The sequence below is a fragment of the Harpia harpyja genome, chromosome 5 (genome assembly GCF_026419915.1).
Source record: "Harpia harpyja isolate bHarHar1 chromosome 5, bHarHar1 primary haplotype, whole genome shotgun sequence".
NCBI classification, from domain to species: domain Eukaryota; kingdom Metazoa; phylum Chordata; class Aves; order Accipitriformes; family Accipitridae; genus Harpia; species Harpia harpyja.
Window position 1 is genome coordinate 51,275,746 of NC_068944.1, and position 20,171 is coordinate 51,295,916.

General features: G+C 42.0%; 1 protein-coding gene across 4 annotated transcripts in view; it reads left to right on the plus strand.

Annotated features, from left to right (window-relative positions):
- The window catches only part of LOC128141763 (Y+L amino acid transporter 2-like), a 29,626-nt gene that overhangs the window by 379 nt on the left and 9,076 nt on the right, over window positions 1-20,171 (plus strand). The window contains exons 2-6 of one of the 4 annotated variants that reach the window (XM_052786852.1): window positions 4,083-4,257; window positions 4,390-4,481; window positions 10,613-11,130; window positions 16,860-16,985; window positions 19,714-19,858. In XM_052786852.1, coding sequence (XP_052642812.1) covers window positions 10,629-11,130; window positions 16,860-16,985; window positions 19,714-19,858 — 773 coding nt within the window. In that variant the 5' untranslated portion in view covers window positions 4,083-4,257; window positions 4,390-4,481; window positions 10,613-10,628. Of the gene's footprint in view, window positions 1-2,942; window positions 3,709-4,082; window positions 4,258-4,389; window positions 4,482-10,612; window positions 11,131-16,859; window positions 16,986-19,713; window positions 19,859-20,171 lie in introns of those variants that run through there. The other 3 variants (XM_052786853.1, XM_052786851.1, XM_052786850.1) reach the window with 3 other exon arrangements.

The following is a 20,171-nucleotide window of genomic DNA, read 5'->3' on the forward strand; positions in this document are numbered from 1 at the left end:
TGTAAGACCTGCCCCATTTCAATGATTCAGGCTTCATTGTGGGCATTACTAGTTGCCAACAGCTTAGTTTTTTTCAATATCTGTCTTATTTTGTGAACTGAATCACAAGAATACAATATATAATTTCTTGGATAGAAAAGGAGGGGGTTTAATTTTTTAAAAGTAAGTTTTTGGCAGAAACTGGGAATTTGCATTTTATCCTGCTTCTCCCTGAAGGCTGTAAAATTCAAACTAGGTAGCTGAGACCAGCACAATGGTGTCAATGAATGGTTGTGCTTTTTGTAGAGCAGACCTAAAGATGCCTAGCAGGGACAGGCTCTGAAGAAAGCTGCCAGCCTTGCTAGTGGAAGTTTGGTGCTGGAACTGTGTGTTTCACTGCACGTCACATTTTAAGCCATGTTTGTTCATTATTAGTAGTGCCTAAAGAAAGATTTGTGTCATGCAAGGTAGCAAAATAGCATTTCTTAGATGTATGTCCAAAATTCATCCTGTGTTAAGAGCTTTCCTGAACTGTGGTTTTAGTAACTAGAACAGAGGCTTCTTTAGAGGTATCTTCTTACAAGCCGATATGTTGTTCTTGTAGTAGGGTCTGCATGAGTTGCAAACTTTGTAATTTATTGTTTTTAATTATGTGTAAGAAGGTAAAAGCGGTCCGGCTATGTGTAAAAAGCCTTGGCCTGCCAGGTGGCGTCTGATGTCTCACGTCTGGGGGTCTGCACCTTCTTTGCATTTCCCAACTCATGGAAAGCAATTTCTGCCTTAGAGCAAACAGAACTTGAGCACAGCACAGACGCCATGCGTCCTAGCTTTATGTGCTGTGCAGAGTACATGATGGTACCTGTACAGGCTGGCAGGCTGATCTAAATTTGTGATTTGTGCCATTGATCCTTCTCAGTGCTGCTGCTGCACCTTTGCACTCACTTGCCTCTGACAGGTTCTGCAGCCTGCCAGTGTGCCCGCTGCAGCTTTTCTGCCAGCGCCCCATGAGCTGCTGTTCCCCAGAAGCCATGTGGATGGGTGGAGGAGCCCTGGGAAATGAGTGGGACAGATCCCAAAGCCATTCCAGGTGCTGCCAGGGCAACTGTGGTGGTTGCCCACCCTTCAGTCTCCTCATAGTGGAGAGGAAATGTTGGACATAGAAGATGAGGACCCACTGGTAGGACACCTGGCTGAGGGGAAGAGAGCGTCCTGCTGCTTTCTGAAGTCTCCCTGCTGACTCTTGCCTGTCAGCAGGGAACTAGCTTGGGGTTAGTCAATAATTATAATGATAATGATCTATCTGGCCTACAGAGTCACATTCAGGAATGGTGCTGTCACACTGCTGCTATCACTATGGGCTGCGCCTCTTCATGTGCCATCACCCAGAGGTGGCACAGCTGCAGGAAAAGTAATTTTCTACCCCCAGTCCTGAATACACATGCATCTGTAAGGCCATGAGTGTTGTTCTAGCCAAAGCCCAGCCCTCCAAGGAAACCCTGAGGCCACTCAGTAGAAATCAGTCCTATCTCCCTTTTCTTTCCTTGGGCCCTGAGCCTCCCTCTGTGAGGGAGTAAAATCCATAAACCTGCCCTCTCCAACGTGTTAGGCAAGCACAGATTTCCTCAAGAGTGAAATGGAGGAGGGGGCAGCCACACTCAGGACTTGAGGGATACAGAAGAAGGGGTAAGGAGAAAGCTTTGGGGTAGGCATGGGGAAGGGGAGGTGGAGGCTGCATACCTGATCCATACTGGGCATCTGAACGGTGTGTGGAGGTGACAGATGTATGAGCCAATATGTCAAAGTCTGCCACTTCTTCTGTTGTTTAACTCCAGTGCTATGAAAGAGGAACAGAGTTTCTGTGCAACTGGAACACTCAGCACTGATTTTGACTGTGGCGGCAAGCCCAGGGTCGGCGAGGACAGTCAGGCACAGTCATGCAGTTCATGCACAACTTCTCTGTCAGGAAGCCCACGCCGGGGGTGTCTGCTACAGTCATGCCAGATCTGTGGATGTGGCAAGTGGGACCCTGTTCTGTGAGAGAAAGGGTTGCGAGCACTCAGGAGCCCTACCGTTTGGAAAGCTGGTTGGTTTCCCCCTTGCACCTTCCAATACACAACAGTATTTTGTGCTCTCCTCACTTCTTCATAGCAATTTCTAAGAGATTTTTCAGCTTTTTCATGCCAAGGAAGAATGCTGCTGATGTTTCAGAGCACTGTTCTTGCTGACAATAAAAGCTTTTCTCTAAGTTGTAACAGCTCCTTGAGAGCCCTTTAAAATGTACACGTAAAAACATCTTTTTACATGTACATGGGGAAAAATAGAAACGTAGGACTATACATACTATTTTTCATTTGTTACCATTAGATTTCATATGCCATTTTAGCACCTAGTCACTTAGTAGTGGCTGATCCTTGTGTTCTGCTCCCATACCTTGAGTTAACATGGTTGGTAGACATTCCTTGATGTGGTCTGTGCACTATGCTCTGTCCTGCACCAACTTCATGGGCAAGTAAGTATCTGATTTTACCAGGATTGCACAAATGGTGGGCTTTGTTTGTCATTCAGACTCTTGCAACTAATAGCAGAGGGTGTTTGGCAGTATTTTTTCAGTCAGGGTTAGTTGTAAGTGCACCTGTTGTAGACGGACTGCAGGAGCCTGTGCTGGCTGAGCACTAAGACACAGGGGGCAGAGGTAAGGAGCAGGAGGAAGCAGAGGACGTGGCAGAGGTGTAGCCGAACTGTTTGGTGCATCTGGGCAGTGGTATGAATGAAGAGGGCTCTGGAAGTAATTGAAGTACTCTTGTTTCCAGTGCAGAGTATGAAAAGCCTTCCTGAGCAGTAATGGAATTGTAGGCAAGAAACCAGAAAATGTCACAGGCTTATTCAGGCAAGTGTACCTCGCTCTGCTGTTCCATAAGCAAAAGTGTGTATGTGTAGCTATAACAGAAGAATTGCTATGAGCAGTAAGTTGGCACAGGAGAATCCTCACTGCAGAAGTGCCAGTCAAATTCTGCAAGACTAAAAATGAATGAGAAAAATATGTTATAAAGGAAGTCACATTCACTTCACGTTATCCATCCTGCTTACTTAAAATGCAAGTAAGTGTAATCTTCCTTTGCAAGGGAACTAGGTTTTGTGTTCACAGAAGAAATGTTCAAGAAAGAAATGTTTTTCATGCACACTGCATGCTTTATGATTGCTCAATGCTAATTTATGTGCTGTTACTGTAAATTTGTGGGAAATGTCAAGTAGGACGTAATGATCAGGGTCAGACCAATAGGAATATGGGAAACGTTAATGAAGAAAATGTTTTGTTTCGTGTTCCAACATGCAGCCTCTACAGAATTAAAACAAAGGGCTGAAGCTGGCTTAGGAGGGGGATATATGAACAATATAAAGGTGCTCTCCAGCTCTAAGAAGGGGCATATATCTGAGGAGAGAGTCCGTCAGCATACCACATAATCAAAAAAACAGTTTGGTGCCCCAAATCAGAAACAGAACAAATTCAAGTTCAAATTTCAGAGTGAAAGTAATTATGTATTCTTCAAAATATGCATTCTGGTTTTTAGGCTATAGGTTGTTAACACTGCCCTGACAGAAGAAAAAGATTTTAAGATGACAGAGGCCCTGATTAAGGAACGTGGCTCTCAGCCTCTCTGTTCTTCCAGCAGAGAACAACATCCCTGCAAAACAATTCTGTTGCCAAAATGTTTCCTGATATATTATAATGTACGTAACCGCAGCCTTGCAGGCAGCTGGAATTGTGCAATCTTTTCAGGCAGACTTAGAGAGCTCTCAGGGATAAATAACCGTCGTTCATAGACAAAGCAACTTGGAGGCTGTTTATTCAAAATACTTGTCATATACCTGCTTTGAATAGTGTTTTTAAAAAGCACAGCCATTTCTGTGTAAACATTAACTGTAGACCTGTGTCAATCTATCACAGAAGCATGTTTTTACAAGATGTTACTTTAAAAGGAAGAAATAGGAGGAGCACTGACTTACGATAGAAAGATTTGGGTTGTTTTTATTATTCCTTTGGGTCACTGTGGGTTACAGTGTGGAACGTGCAACATGATGCAACTCTTCTGCTTGTTTTCCAGTTGGATTACTGAGACTGATTGGAGGGATATCTGTGTGTGAATTCAATTATTTCACTTTCCTGTGTGGATTAGTAGCCCATTCTGATGAAGTCCTGTTATCTGGTGCCTCAACTCAGTCCAGTGACTTAAGACTCTTGACCTGCTGGATCAGCTCCTTGCAGATGCCCTTTGACATGTGAGTACAAGTTTTTGCCTTACTAGTGGCCTTGTCGTTCATGGAAAACAAAAATCCCAGTTTAGTGCTCTTGCATTCATTAACTTCGCTCTGCCCAGAAGACTTTATTTTCTGGATGTTTAATTGTTTCAGTAGACATTGTGCTGTATACCATACTGGCTTTCCAAAAGTACTTCATAGACAGGACAGCATATTTTTTCAGAAGACAAAGCTGAATACATTGGGTAAGTAATTTCTTTCTTTGCTTGTTTTTTATGTTAGATTTTTTTTTTAAAGCTTATTTAATTAAAATAAGATCTTAACACTAGATCAGCCTGTTGTGTGTATCATGCATCATGTCATAAGTTATTAGAAAAGTCACAGATATATAATTCTCCAGTTAAGAAAAATAACTGCGTTGATAAATATTTAACAATGAGTAGATTAAACTTAAAAGAAAATATATCAGAAAAAGTAAACAGAAAAACATTAGATTGTCTGAAATGAAATAATACCTGTGATTTTCAGTTAACTACCACTTTTTGCTAATCTCCCCACTCTGAAAATCTTTCTGTTTTGGCAAGTTATGCCATAAGAATAAACATCATCTTTGTCTACAGTGTTAGTAAAAAGCCGTTGTGGCTTTCTAAATTAACAAGAAGGAATTAGACTGCATTTGCTTCACACTAACATCTGGGAAAGTGTTGTTCTTGGTTTCAGTGACACATGGATGAAGGATTTCCCCCCCCCCCCCCCCAACCTTCCTTTTGTCTTATTTCTATCACAACTTTATAAGCAATAGAGAGCAGCTGATATTTAAGCTGACTGCTTCTGCCTGCTAATGACCTCAGTTGAGGTTGTTTGGAGAAACCACATTCCAGGAGAGTCTGGGATCTTCTTTCTTGAAAGCTCTTATTGATTTTAGTGTTCATGCTACTGTAATAAAAATAGTGGCTAAAGGCAAGGCTAAACCAAAAGTGGGAGAAGAGGCAATTCATATTAGTGTTAACTTACTTACCCATCCTGGTGAAACAGATATGTGCTTATTTAGAGCAGCAGCTAGAGAGTCACTATTCAATTACAGTAGCCTTTCTGCTAAAGGAAGCAAGCATATCACCTACCCTCTGGTAAGCTGCTACCTTCTCTTTTTAAAACCTTTCTTAGATTTGGTCTACAATAGCTTCTCTCTCAAATATCCTCTGTGATTTGCTTAGGGGTGGGAATGGAGTGCTGAGGGTAGAGCTAGTCCCTCCTGTGGGAGAAGCAGCCTCTGACCACAGTAATGCAATTGGAGCATGTAAAGCATTAATTCAGTGAATATTTTTATAAACATAAAATTTAAAAACTAAAAGGAAATATGCTCATTTCCTACTGAGCGGGATATGTTTTCTTCAGAGGAGATCAAAGTGGATTTTTTATTGCTGTTTGGGGTTTTTATTATTATTGCTAAGAATGTTTTATTTTATGCTGTTCCTTCATAATGCATAAACTTGTTTTGTTTGCTTGATGTCCTCTCTCACTGGAAAACGTTCAACAGTATAATCTGCCACGAATACTCCCTTTAAGACCTGTTGATGCTCATGCTCAGCCACAGTGTTTTGAAGTTTGATCTATAAATTTTTGGTCATGTTGAAAACTGCTGGCTCATCTGATTTCATATTCCAATAGCTATTAATATAAACTTATATGGTTGGTTGGGTTTTTTTTTTATTTTTGGTCAATCTGCTACACACAGGAGAAAATTACCCAGAGTGTACTTGGAGAAAATAACAGATTGCTCATGACTTTTAAAATGGCTTTGTACACATATATTGATTTCTAATGCAAACATAATTAAAATATGCTAGATTTTGGGTTTAAATGTCATCCTTAATATCATTAGTTTTCTAACTGAAACTAGAAAATACTGGGGTTTTATCGGTTTTATTGCCTGGTTTGACTTTGCGACGTTCATTGATGACATAGCAGACTTTCATTATTGAGAAATTATGTGGCAGTAGACAACAATCACCTAAAGAAAAGGCCATGAAATTATCTGAAATAATATTAAGGAGTAAATTTGATGTCCAGCATGTTCCAACATCTTTGAGAGGAGGTTACTTTCTAACTGCCCTCAGTTTCCAAGGGAATCTGCTGAAGGGAACAATATTGGGTCTCTGAGAGAGATCCTTGGATTTATTTACTAGTATTTCTTGAATTAAAAGTGGAGAATTTCAAAATGTCCTAACAAATAGAAGGAGCTTGGTCCCTCTGGAAGTCTATGGAGCAGTTCATAAGATGTCACACTTCCATAACCCCTGACCAAGCCTTGCTTAATCATTTGGCAAAGGTTAATTACCTCCTCGAGAAGAAGGCAATCACTCATGAGGCTGTAGATCCCTGAAGGATGGGAAGTGTCTGAGAAAATCCTGCCCTGCTAAACCAGTCCTGCACTAATTTATGGAAGAACTGTCTTTGGTTTTAACTCTGGTTTTCAACTACTGTCAAGCTGTCCCTTCTTCCTTCACTTTTCTCTATGAATTCTGGCAGTGGCTTGACTAAAAAATGAGCTATTGAGAATTACCTGTATATGGTGTTATTGTTTTCTTTAACTTCTTGGGTGTCCATCTACAAGTTCCTTTCTGTTGCTGTTTGTGCATACAGGTAAACATAAGATTGCAAAGGATTTAGGGCCATTATGCCTGTCTGTGCTCGCAAGGCATTCTGCTTTTTCTCTAAGATGAAAATTTTCCTCCATTTGTTGAGGGAGACCCTAAGGAAGAGCAGGACCTGCATGAAAACAGGGTTCTGAAGTTTTGTCATAGAGATCACTTGCTGGCACAAGGCACAGGCAAGTGTTTGCAGCTGTCTCATTTAGCCTGCTGCAGCCTCTGAGGCACATTGGCATGTTGATGCCTGTCTGAATCTCTGATTTCCAGAGAGCAGTAACTCTTTCGGCTTGTCACAGTCCATGGGGACCAAGAGAGCAGGGACCTTCCTTCAGGTCAGGAAAATCCTGTATTATAATAGGTAACAAATCCTTACAGTGAATCCTCTAGCAGACAGGAATTCACAGTGGCTTCCTGAGAATGAAAAGATTTATATAATGCAGTAATTAAAAAAGGGAGGTTCTTTGCATCCTTTGCATGCATTGCACAGCATGTGGATGAAGTGACAGTGATGACAGTAGGGCAGGACTATGGGCCAGGTTCAGTAGGGACAAAATAGCAGAAACTGTCTATGAGGGAAAGGGTTAGACCATGGCAACAGACATTGGGCGTATCCTCAAATTGTTTTCATCACTGCCTGGATTGTAACAGCAGTAAATTCTTTACACAGTTGACAAAAAATTTCTTCTCATTTTGCTATTATATGGGAAGATCTGTACAGGAGATGACTTCCTATATTCCATTATTTTTTTAATAGCATGAAGACTTTGCTGAGAACTAGCATGAGTCCTGCCTCAGGCAAACTCTGTTTATTTAAGGAAGACATAGTTCTCAATAAAGAAATCAGTAACAGCTTCAACATTGTGACCCTACTGAATGAAATCAATGCACTGCCAAAGCCAGTGGGAATATTGCTATTGGCTTGGGGGGGTGGGGGAGGGACAGGCAGAAGCTGTTTAAAATATTTTATTCTCAAATTGCTACTTTCTTGGAGATTTTCAGCTGATATAAATTGGGGTAACTTAACCACAGTGAAGTTACACATCTTGGTTATGGAAACTGAATCTGTTATCCTTTGATTCTCAGGCTGTACCTATTTGTGGACTTAATTCAGGTTAAAAGTTTTGCTAATGGGACATCTCTCAAAGTACAGAAGTTTGAACTTGTTTCTTCTTCTAATTGTTTTTCTTTCAAAATGGTTTCATCCACAGTCACTTATTTATGAAAGAAATATTTCCCTACACAGCTCTGGTTACACATTTTGAGAGATCTGAAATAATCTTTTGTCAGCACAAGAGAGAAGAAAAAAATATGCAAAACATTGTGTTACTTAAGAAAATAATTTAATCTTTACCTTTGTGCTCTCCTGAAAGCTACAGATTGTAAAAGTTCTACTAAACTCAAGTAGCATTGCCAGTTTAAATGCTCAAATTCCATTTAGCTACCAGGTCATCGTACTAGACATCAAAGTTCAGGTTTGATATCATGTACACAACTTACCTGTACTAGTGACAACCTACCAATTGCATTATGTATCCTACTTTACAGGAAAATAACTTTACCTCATTTATCAGTGAGACTTTATTTCAGGAAAACTGATAGCCATTGGTTTTTATCACTACTTGCATAGCTTCATGTTCACATGACCTCAGGAACAGCTGAATTTAAAATCCTCACTCCCATTGAGCCTCACTCAAACATTTATGCATTTTGGTTCAGAGCCAGAGCTCTGAATGACCCACATTTAAAAATTAAAAAAATACTAATAAATAAATAAATAAATAATTCCCAGATCAGGCACAAAAAGGACAAGGTGATTTTAAACCAGTTCTGCTGCCAAAGTTGTATTAATACAGAGTTCTGCCCAAATTTCTAGCTTGCTGCTGTCCTGATGGGCTCTCCGGACAGCTGCTATCATGGGAGGGGGATTCTGCCAACATTTCACATAGACATGGAAAGCAGAGACAGAGCCAGGAGGTTCTGGAAGTACTAGCTCGTGTTTCGGGGGGGCTGGGGGGGTGGGGGTGTGTGACTTCTTTTCCCCCCTTTCTTTCACAGAAGCAGAGAAATTGTGTTCATAGTAGTAAACTGGAAATGCTTATCAGGAATTTTAAGGAAGATACATGACTGGTGTATTGGATGCCTGAAACTCCTCACCCCAGGCCAAGGTGACGGTTTTTATTCTTAGAGGGACAAAATGAGAAGAGGAGTCACTCATGCGAAGAGGAGGTCAGCAAAAGATGGGAGACTCAGCAGTCACTCTTGAACACCTATGGCAAGAATTAATATTTAACTTTAGTCCAGTGTTCCCACAGTGCTCCTGCGGTTACAGAAAGTGCCATTGGGATGAGAAAAGCCTTTAATCTTTAAAGAGAGTTTCACATCTTTTAATCTTTAATCCTCATCAGGCCTTATTAGTTATTTGATCAACTAAGAAACTGAGTTGCACCAAAAAAAGCTGGAAAAGAACACATATAATTTTAAATTATTCAGGGCTGCTAAAACAGACATACTTTGCAACAGAAAGCAAACCTTTCAGGAAATTTGGGGAGGGCAGGTTGGTTGATTTAAACTGGCCATTGACCCAAGTTTGAACAACATAAATTTGTGATCAAATGTTTTTGGCCAGTGTCGCGTGGAGGAGCATTGTTCTACTCAGAGAACTTGGCTTTAGCCCATAGGATTTTGAGGAATTTTTCTCTGGAAGTGTTTTAGAGTGTGTGTGGAGAGGGGAAGAGAAGGAGAAATAAATTTCTTTTGAGACAGGCACCAAAAAAAATTCATTGTTCTAAGTAAGCGTCATTATGAGTCAGCAGGACCCAAGAGTTGAGACAGTTGGCTGCAGTCCTGGCTGTTACATTTCCCTTCCCCATCCCTGCAGACCGCAGCCCCAGAGAGGTGCGATGTGTGCACAGGGCTGATTTATCGATGCAGCTATGCAGTTACGTCATTTTTCCCAGCTCCCAGCATACTTGGATCCTGACCTGTGAGCACCGGAGTGGGAAGCTTTTACAGTCGTGTTTTGTTGGACTCCCTTATACAAAAGTGTTCCAGGGACAAGCTGTTCAAAACTCAATCCCTATGCATGCTAGCGGCTTCTACCCAGAAGTCAAGTGAGGTTAATAACTAAACAAGCTGCACTCTTCACTGCAGCAGCTATCTCATCTCTAGGAACAGCTAAAGCTCTTTTCTTTATCCTCATATTAACATTAACCTCCTGAGGTTGGAGTTTTTGAGTATCATCTTCTCTCTTTTCTCTTGTGTTCCTCAGCAGGTAATTTTCAGATGGATGTGATCTGGTGAAACAAATAATGATGAAATAAAGTTCTTCCTGGGATGAGAGCAAAATTTAGGGAGAGGTATACCTGTAGGGGACAATCCAGCTGTATTAGGACATGTTTCCAGGGGTACAGTGTCTCCTTCTTCCCTAAGATAACTTCAGTAACATAACATAGAATTACAATTCAAGATAAATAATAAAAGTGAACTGAGAGTTCATGAAAGCTTCAGGATCTATAACCAAGGACAGTGGCCTCACATTTATCCATTAAAAAGGTACAGAACAGTGAAAGTTAAGAAAATTCACTGGTATGTGGTTCCTGGACTGCAAGATAAAAGCAAGCAAAATAATTGTTCTTTGTATTGTTTATGCCTTGTATGCTAATTATCTTATCCATGTCTCTGATGCCATGTGCATTACAAAAGATGTTTTCTCCTCTTGTTTTCAGGTAATGATAGCTGAAGATGCCAGCCCCCTGGCGAATATGCTGCAATAAAAAATCCAAAACTAAGAATGGAAAAGCTGAAATGGACAATATGGCGGAGAAAAGTGAAAAAATGCAGATGAAAAAAGAAATCACATTACTAAATGGAGTTTCTTTAATTGTAGGGAACATGATTGGCTCTGGGATATTTGTATCACCCAGAGGTGTTTTAATGTACAGTGCTTCCTATGGACTCTCTCTAGTCATCTGGGCGCTTGGTGGGATGTTTTCACTGTTCGGAGCTTTGTGTTACGCTGAATTGGGAACATCCATCGTTAAATCTGGAGCCAGTTACGCCTATATCCTGGAAGCATTTGGTGCTTTTGTGGCCTTCATCAGACTCTGGTCTTCCTTGCTAATTATCGAACCGACAACCCAGGCAGTGATAGCAATCACGTTTGCTAACTATATTGTTCAACCAATTTTTCCTCATTGTGAGCCGCCATATGATGCAGTCAGGTTAATTGCAGCTGCTTGTATATGTAAGTAAAGTTATGATTCCTACAAGTTAAGAACTATAATTGTAGGTGCCCAGAGAGATTTTTCTGAATTTCTATTGCTTTGCCTTCTGTGAAAATAATCATTGCCTCTCTAAAACATGTTCTTAGGAACTTATAATCTTTTATTCAGTTGGATTTTATTTGGGGCTGGGATTATTAGGGGGAGAGGAGAATTACAACAATTTGGCTGGATGAAACTATGACTGCTAATTAAAGATACATATATCTCTATGGATCATTGGCCTAATTGGCAGCCCACATTTGGTCCATGCTCTCTCTCCCCTATTTCTTGCAAATCACAAACTATGAACAAAAAAATCTTAAAATTCATATGGAATTAAAAATACTCTGTCTAATATGTCTCTAGAGAAATTGTGTAGTGTAATCAGACACTCTGCAGAGTTGACTTCATTGTGACTGTATGTCTTAGGTGAACACAGGGATAAGCATTACGTATCTATCCTCCAGTAGATGGACTGTACTCAGATTCTTTTCCTTATAAACATGGATTTTTCAGGTTACGGTATGTGTTCCTTTGAGGCTGTGCTATAGCATGATCTTTTAAAAACGGCTTAAATGGTACAACTCAACAAAAACTTCCAAAACGATAAGTAATTTTAATTAAAGATAATATAATGTATACAGACAATTCTGAAAAGGTGTTTTCTCTGCATCCCCGACTCTTGCCACTGTGGTGCAGAGGAAGTTCACTTCTGAAAAAAGGTCCATGGTATAACTTGAGACCATCATGACCACTCAGCAGTCTAAAAGGCAACTAATCCTACCCCAAAAGACTTTATCAGCTGAGATTCTCCACTTGCACAGGAAAGCAGTTATTTATTAGATCAAAATTTCTTTCCCCAGCGTTCTAAGTGCATGTCATGAGACCCCAACACTTGCGAGTAGTCTTCAAATGCTGATGTTTCTCTAAGGCTTCCCTTTCTTAGTTATTCTTGCCGTAGTCTTCATGTGACACAACTGCATGCTCTAGTACCTCTGATTCCTGAGCTGATGCCCCAGGTGTGGCTGGTAGCTGCTGCTTTCTCATACAGCAAATTAGTTGCATCACCACTGACTAGGCTTATAACAAGCATTTCCAGTAACAACCCCAATTGCTGGGAAAATTGCAGTTTATTATATTAACTGTGATACACAATTCAGCAGTGTCAGATAGAAAATTTATTACTAGCTTGAACAATTTCTTATAAGGCTCAGTAGCATGAATTTAATTGGCATTTCACTAACATAGTGGAGAGAACTTATTTAAATCTCTCTATATAGTAGAATTTACTGGGAATTCCATGGCAAGGTCGCATTGCCTTGAATTTAATTACACTCTGCAGCACATGATACATGTCATATGTCATATAGACATGCAGTAAATGTGTCCTTTGTGGTGTTTCAAATAGCACTTTATAGCATCATAAATGACTCCTAAATGTTCAGTATTAAAAAGTTCAGTCAACACTTACTTTATCATTTTTAAGAAATAATCCTATAATTTTAACAGTTACTGATAAATACTGTTGTACTTTTAAGAAAGAGGTATATGGTTAAGTTCTACTACAGAGATTTTTTTAAATTATAGAGCATAAAAATCTTCTTTCAATGTATAGGCCACATTTAGAATCATAGAGTCATAGTTTGGGGTGGAAGGGACCTTTAAAGGTCATCTAGTCCAACCCCCCTGCAATGAGCAGGGACATCTTCAACTAGATCAGGTTGCTCAGAGCCCCATCCAGCCTGACCTTGAATGTTTCCAGGGATGGGGCATCTACCACCTCTCTGGGCAACCTGTTCCTGTGTTTCTCCACCCTCATCATAAAAAATGTCTTCCTTATATCCAGTCTAAATCTACCCTCTTTTAGTTTAAAACCATTACCTCTTGTCCTATCACTACAGGCCCTATTAAAAAGTCTGTCCCCATCTTTCTTATAAGCCCCCTTTAAGTATTGAAAGGCTGCAATAAGGTGTCCCCGGACCCTTCTCTTCTCCAGGCTAAACAACCCCAACTCCCTCAGCCTTTCCTCAAAGGAGACGTGTTCCATCCCTCTGATCATTTTTGTGGCCCTCCTCTGGACCCGCTCCAACAGGTCCATGTCCTTCCTGTCCTGAGGGCTCCAGAGCTGGATGCAATAATCAAGGTTGAGTCTCACCGGAGCAGAGGGGCAGAATCACCTCCCTCGACCTGCTGGCCATGCTTCTGATGCAGCCCATGACACGGTTCTCTTTCTTGGCTGCGAGCGCACATTGCTGGCTCATGTCCAGTTTTTCATTCAGCAGTACCCCCAAGTCCTTCTCCAGAGGGCTGCTCTCAATCCCTTCATCCTCCAGCCTGCATTGACACCGGGGATTTCCCCAACCAAGATGCAGGACCTTGCACTTGGCCTTGTGGAACCTCATGAGGTTCACACAGACCCACTTCTCAAGCTTGTCCACGTCCCTCTGGATGGCATCCCATCCCTCAGGCATGTCAACTGCACCACTCAGCTTGGTGTCGTCCACAAACTTGCTGAGGGTGCACTCGATCCTACTGTCTATGTCATTGATAAAGATATTAAACAGTACTGGTCCCAATACGGACCCCTGAGGGACACCACTTGTCACTGACCTCCATCCGGACATTGAGCTGTTGACCAGTACCCTCTGGATGCGACCATCCAGCCAATTCCTCATCCACCGAACAGTCCATCCACCAAATGCATCTCTCTCCAGTTTAGAGAGAAGGATGTTGTGGGGCACGTGTCAAAGGCCTTACAGAATTCCAGATAGACAAGATCTGTAGCTCTTCCCTTGTCCACTGATGTAGTCACTCCATCATAGAAGGTCACTAGGTTGGTGAGGCAAGACTTGCCCTTGGAGAAGCCATGCTGGCTGTCTCGAATCACCTCCCTGTCCTCCATGTGCCTTAGCATAGCTTCTAGGAGGATCTGTTCCATGATCTTGACAGGCACAGAGGTGAGGCTGACAGGTCGCTAGTTCCCAGGGTCCTCCTTTTGGCCCTTTTTTAAAAATAGGTGCAATGTTTCCTTTTTTCCAGTCACCAGGGACTTTCCACCTGACTGCCACAACTGTTCAGATATCGTGGAGAGTGGCTTGGCAACTACATCAGCCAATTCCCTCAGGACTCTGGGGTGCATCTCGTGAGGTCCCATAGACTTATGTATGTTCAGGTTCCTCAGGCAGTCACGAACCTGATCTTCTCTTACAGTGGGACTTACAGAGGGACTTTGCTCAAGAAGTCCATCCACTTGAGAGGCGTGGGAAGAGAGGTTACCAGTGAAGACTGAGGCAAAATAGTTGTTGAGTACCTCAGCCTTCTCCTTGTCCATTGTTACCAGTTTGCCAGGCTTGTTCATCGGAGGGTACACTTTCTTTGACCTTCCTTTTCTGGCTGACATACCTGTGGAAGCCCTTCTTATTATTCTTTGCATCCCTTGCCAAGTTCAGCTCCAGCCGCGCCTTGGCCTTCCTGACCCCATCCCTACACAACTGGGCAGTGTCCCTATACTCTTCCCAGGATACCTGTCCCTGCTTCCACTGCCTGTGCATTTCCTTCTTGCCTTTTACTTTGACCAGCACGTCTCGACTCAGCCATGCCGGTCTCTTGCCTTCTTTTCCTGATTTCTTACACGTGGGGATCGAGAGCTCTTGCGCTCTATGGAAAGCGTCCTTAAAGATCTGCCAGCTCTGTTCTGTTCCCTTGTCCCTGAGGACATTTTCCAGGGTGTCCTCTTGACTAACTCCTTGAACAGCTGGAATTTTGCTTTCCTAAAATTCAGGGTTCTGACTTTACTCTTCACCTGACCCATACCCCTCAGGACTGTGAACTCCACCAGTGCATGATCACTGCAGCCCAGGCTGCCTCCAGTCTTGACACCACCAGTTAGCTCACTTGCGTTGGTGACCATCAGGCCCAGTACCACATCCCCTCTTGTAAGGCTGTCTAAGAAGTTATCCTCAATGCACTCCAGGCGTCTCCTGGATTGCCTACAGCTCGCCGTGCTACTTTTCCAGCAGATGTCGGGGTGGTTGAAGTCCACCAGCAGGACGAGAGCCTGCGAGTGTGATGCCTCCTGTGGCTGGAGCAAGAAGGCTTTGCCAATAGGCTCCTATTGATCAGGAGGCCTGTAGTAGACACCAACCACAAGGTTCCCTTTGTTGCCTTGGTCTCTAATTCTTACCCATAAGCTTTCAACCTGCTCGTGTCTATTCTTCAGAGACAGCTCTTCACTATATCCACTTCTTGACATACAGGGTGATCCCTCCGCTCCTCCTTCCTTTACTAGAGCAAGGTTTACAGAAGTCATTATTTACAGACATTTAAAAATTATATTCAAACCTGACCCTAGGGATGAACAATCATTATATGACCTATTGGGTTTTTTTAATACCAGAATAAAAACAACATTCTGTCCCCATTGCACAGTATTGGTATATTAACAGGAAATAGTGGGGGCAAATCAGGTCCCGCTTCTGTAAATAGGTCTATTATTACATTGACAGCTGACAGGACACTCTTTCAAATATGCATAGTCACTCATGATAATGAAGGCAAGAAGTTCTTTGAGCATCTGTGGTTGGATGCTAATTTCCTTACTGTATCAAAGGGTTTCTAAATGGTTTTCACTTTAAGCATCACAAAATCCTTTTCTTTCCTTTCAAAACTGAAGTGTAGATTATAGGCAGGTCAAAGAAACAGAAGCAAAGACCAACAAGAGTGCTAGAGAAGAAATAGGCCATTCTGATCCATCCTTGAGACCACTCTGCAATGCACATGCTGCATTTGTCCTGCTCTCTTCTCCAGCAGCTGGGCTTCATATCTGATACTAATGCATAGCCTTACCTTTCCTCATCTGTCTCTGTTTTGAATTATGGAAGTGCGAGAGAGATAAGTTGCCCATGGTGCCATGTGTGTGTGCTAGAGAGAGAGGAGGTGGGCATGTGGCTCAGCCCCTGGCTGGACCTGCTCCCAGCCAAGCAGCAGCATTCATCACAGCGCTTTATCCTCTCACTGGGGTTTAACTTCTGCGACAAAAATGAATACAAAGAATATGGCAGAAGGAGGAAAGGAGAACAAGTTGATCCCACCCACCCTCTGCAACCAACTACTTTGCTATTTCTATTAGATTCTGTCAAAATTGAGGCTTGAAAGAACTCTGTAAGTACGTACTTCTGTAATCTTCAGACTCAGGGTCAAAGTGTGAATGACACAGCTTCTAAGCCATGGGCACACAGTAACAGTATGCTGGCCTGGCTTAGTTCAGGATCTTGTCCACAGCATCCAAACTTTTTGGTGCAGGAGCTGTCCTTACTCTGTATGCAGACTAGAGCTCAAATCAGCATGGAGAACTTCAGGAAAAACTTCAGTTCAAACAAAGGATATAAAGAAATCTCACCTTCTGCATGTGAGCAACTCTGTGGACTTTAATGAAATTTAACAATGACTTAAGAGGAGCAGGAGTTAGTCCTAAAATTCAAAAGCTGATGTCTTTTGTCATGAAAACAGTATCCTTCAGAAAACAATTGTGTAAATTTTAAACCAAGTATTTCATTCATTTTAATAAATCTAGGTGGTCCTGAAATGGTGAAATTTGATTGTGTTTTATTCCTTGAAAGACGGGTGGTATCTGGAAGGATGGATTTGAAATATGCTTTAAGTGATGTAAAACATACAGTGCTCCTTTCATGCAGATTCTTTTTCTCTGCAGGTTCCTTAACATTTATTAATTGTGTTAACGTGAAGTGGGGAACCCGTGTACAAGATGTTTTCACATACGCAAAAGTTATGGCTCTTATCTTGGTGATATCTGTTGGCCTTTACAAAATTGGTAAAGGTAAGAATAATTTTCATTTACTTCAGTTCTTAAAAATGAACCTTATATGAGTTTCAAAATCTGTGCAGGAAGATCAGACTGCTTAACACTTACATATGAAGTGTTGTTTATTCTGGAAAAAACTGTCTGCCATAGGAAGATCAGAGGAACTTTATGGCTTGTTAAGCAATGGGGGTTTAATTATTCTTCTGTCCTTAGTGTGGCAAACCAACACACGCCAAGTTCTTCATTGCTTGGGCTGAAGAGCAAATAGCAGCTGAATTAACATCAGTTTAGCGCTAACTAGTTTAAAGTCAGCCTTGTTTCTCTGACTCATGCTTGTTAAAGGCTAATGTTGCTACTTGTCCTATGACAGGACAGCACAGCAGAAATTGCTGGTTGCATCCTTTGCATCACTTCTCACCCGCAGCTTTCCGTGCCCTGCCCATGGCAGAGAGCCACCGGAGTGCCCTGCGAGGGGAGAGGATCAGGGGGGAAGGAACTTGTCCTTTCCTTCATTGGTGAGAGGGCGTGCTTGTTCCTAGAAACAAGGGAGAAGGCTGTAACAGTGCAGTCCTGTGATTCACTCTGGTATTGTAAGACATCACAGGACAGATGAGACACCTCGTATCATCAATAGCTGGACTGAACTGAATACACTGAAAGGATGGAGACTAGTTTATTCCGGTGCTACCTCTGATCTTTGCATATGACAATAGATTTGATTTTATTAATTTGGGCCTCTGGTACAGTGAAGTCTCTTCCAACTCTAGCTCTGTTGCTTAGTTACTAAGGTTTCTCCATTTTCCTTTCCCATGAAATTCTTAAATAGCCATTGTATCTTTATTCAGTTGAAATAAAGATGGTTTCCCCTCTTCAGTTTAGGAATTGTCTTTTTCTCTTGCTGAAACTGTCTTATAAAACCTAACAAGCATGCTTGCTTTTCCATTTTTGTTGGCCTTCTCCTTTCCCTGGCTGCAGTTGCATCACCTGTTACACTGCAAAGCTACACCAGACTTTAAGAGAGCTTTTTTGTTTTGCCATTGTCCGTGCATGTCAGTTGTCACTGGTTTGTTCAAGTCTAAAGAAACCTGAACAAACGAACCCAGTCCTAAAGGCAGAAACGTGAAGATGCAGAGGAAAAGCATTGCTTAAGGGCCACAGTTAAGTGAAGGAGTAGTTTCCCTCATAAAGCTGCTGCAGTTTTACAAAGGTGTGAGCCTGTGATGTCACCCCTATAGCAGCTTTGCCCTGTCCCCACTGTCACAAATTTACCCGTGTTTTCGAATCTCCTCCTTCAAAACTCCCAGCCCACTCACTGGCGTGCAGCCGCCACCATGCAGTTTGGCCCAGGGGCCGTTGCCTCTGCTCCTGCATCCATATAGCCCACGTCAGTTCCTTTGCATTGCTCCACGGGGTGAGGGAGGGTAAAGGTGGAGAGGAAACATTACTGTGAGGAACACAAACCGCTGAGGGCTTTTACTGGTAGTAAAGGTCTCGTCTGCTTTGTTTAAGCAGAACCGAGCACTTAAATACAGAAAGGACTGGGAGGAGGAATGATGTAGACTTCTGGAGGAAGCTGTGATCAGGTCAATGCACTCTTTTAAACTCAGCAGCTGTTTTAACTAAAAGGACAGTTATGATGTTTTAGCCCTGCCGTATTCCTTCTGATGTGCTCAGATACGCCTCTTGTTTTAAAACACTGTGAATGTATCTGATTTTGAGTATGAACTGTCTTTATTAAAAAAAAGGTTTTCTTGGTCCTTTTGGATTTTTCATTTTTTTCCTTCCAGCCATTTTCTTCCCTGAAATGTGTGTACATCTCGTAGCTTCACTTTCCTCGGTTCAGACAGTCTCCTGGTAGTTACTGCTCTTCAAAGACTGAATTGCTTTTGTGGTATCTGTAAACTCCTTAGTTTAACCACAGGGTGAAATTGTTTCACTTTACAACAAAGACCTTACTTTCTTCCCTAATAGAAGTTTCAGCACGTTTCTGTCTTCCTTAATACTTAACCCACTTCCATTTATATTAGATAGTTGACTTGCCTTCTGCAAAGTCAGTAAGGCCTTTCTTCCCCTTTCCAGAATCACAGTGAAGGCTCACGCAGTTTCGTTAACATTTCTCCTATTTTGCAGCATTCTGCAGGTTGTCATCTCAACCAATTGAGATAAACTAGAGGAGAGTTTAGAAAGGAAAGATTTTTTTAAGTCTCCTCTCTTAATTTTGGGGAACACCTTTGTGGGGCAGAGCATCCCACTGAGAACCATGCCTCCAGGAGTTCCTCCTCCAGTGGCCACTAATTCATCTGGTGAAAACAAAAGCACAGATATAAGGAAGAAATATGAGACAGATTCAGGAACTGAATCTGGGTTTCCCAAGTGCCTCTGCCTGGCTGACAGGGCGTAGCATGACCTCAGTATGGCTCCCTCCTTCTGTAGGCTAGACAGTGATGCCAGGAGACAAGGACGCTGTGAATTCTGGTAGAACCACACAAGTCACATCCAAATACCAAACATGGGAAAATGTCTTCTGTTGTCTCCCTGTACAAGTGTAGCTGTCTGAACGTCTGACTGAAACTTTCCCATTTGTCAAGTGAAAATATAAGTTGTGCACTTTTAGAAATAGTAATGAAACCTGGATGCAGCGGGGTTTTATTTCCTTTTGGTTAGCTGAGACTTTCAGTGTAGTGTCCTTCTACGTTGTAATCCTTGAAACGTAACAGGCAATTGGTCCCTGTGGTTTGTACAGGAGAAACGGAAAACCTGAGAGCTCCATTCGAGGGCTCAGCCACAAACCCGGGGATGATCGCGCTGGCTCTCTACTCTGCCCTCTTCTCCTACTCGGGATGGGACACACTCAACTACGTCACCGAGGAAATGCAGAATCCCGAGAGGTAAACATGTTCTTTTCCTTTGAATCGCTGAAGTGTCCTGATAAGACAGGTGATGGCAGGACAAGCCGCTCTGTATTTGTTTCTGACTGGAAATTAGTCAAATTGCTCTTAAATTGCTTCATATAAAAGACAGTATATAAAATTTACAGGTATAAATGTACATTTATTTCTCTAAAACTTGTGACAGACCCACAAGCAGTCAATTAAGCTGCTTATGGAATAGTTCCACCCATGGCTACACGTTATTTTGTAACCCCATGATTACAAAATGATGGATTACAAAAAGTGACGGAGGTATCCATTCACAAATGTT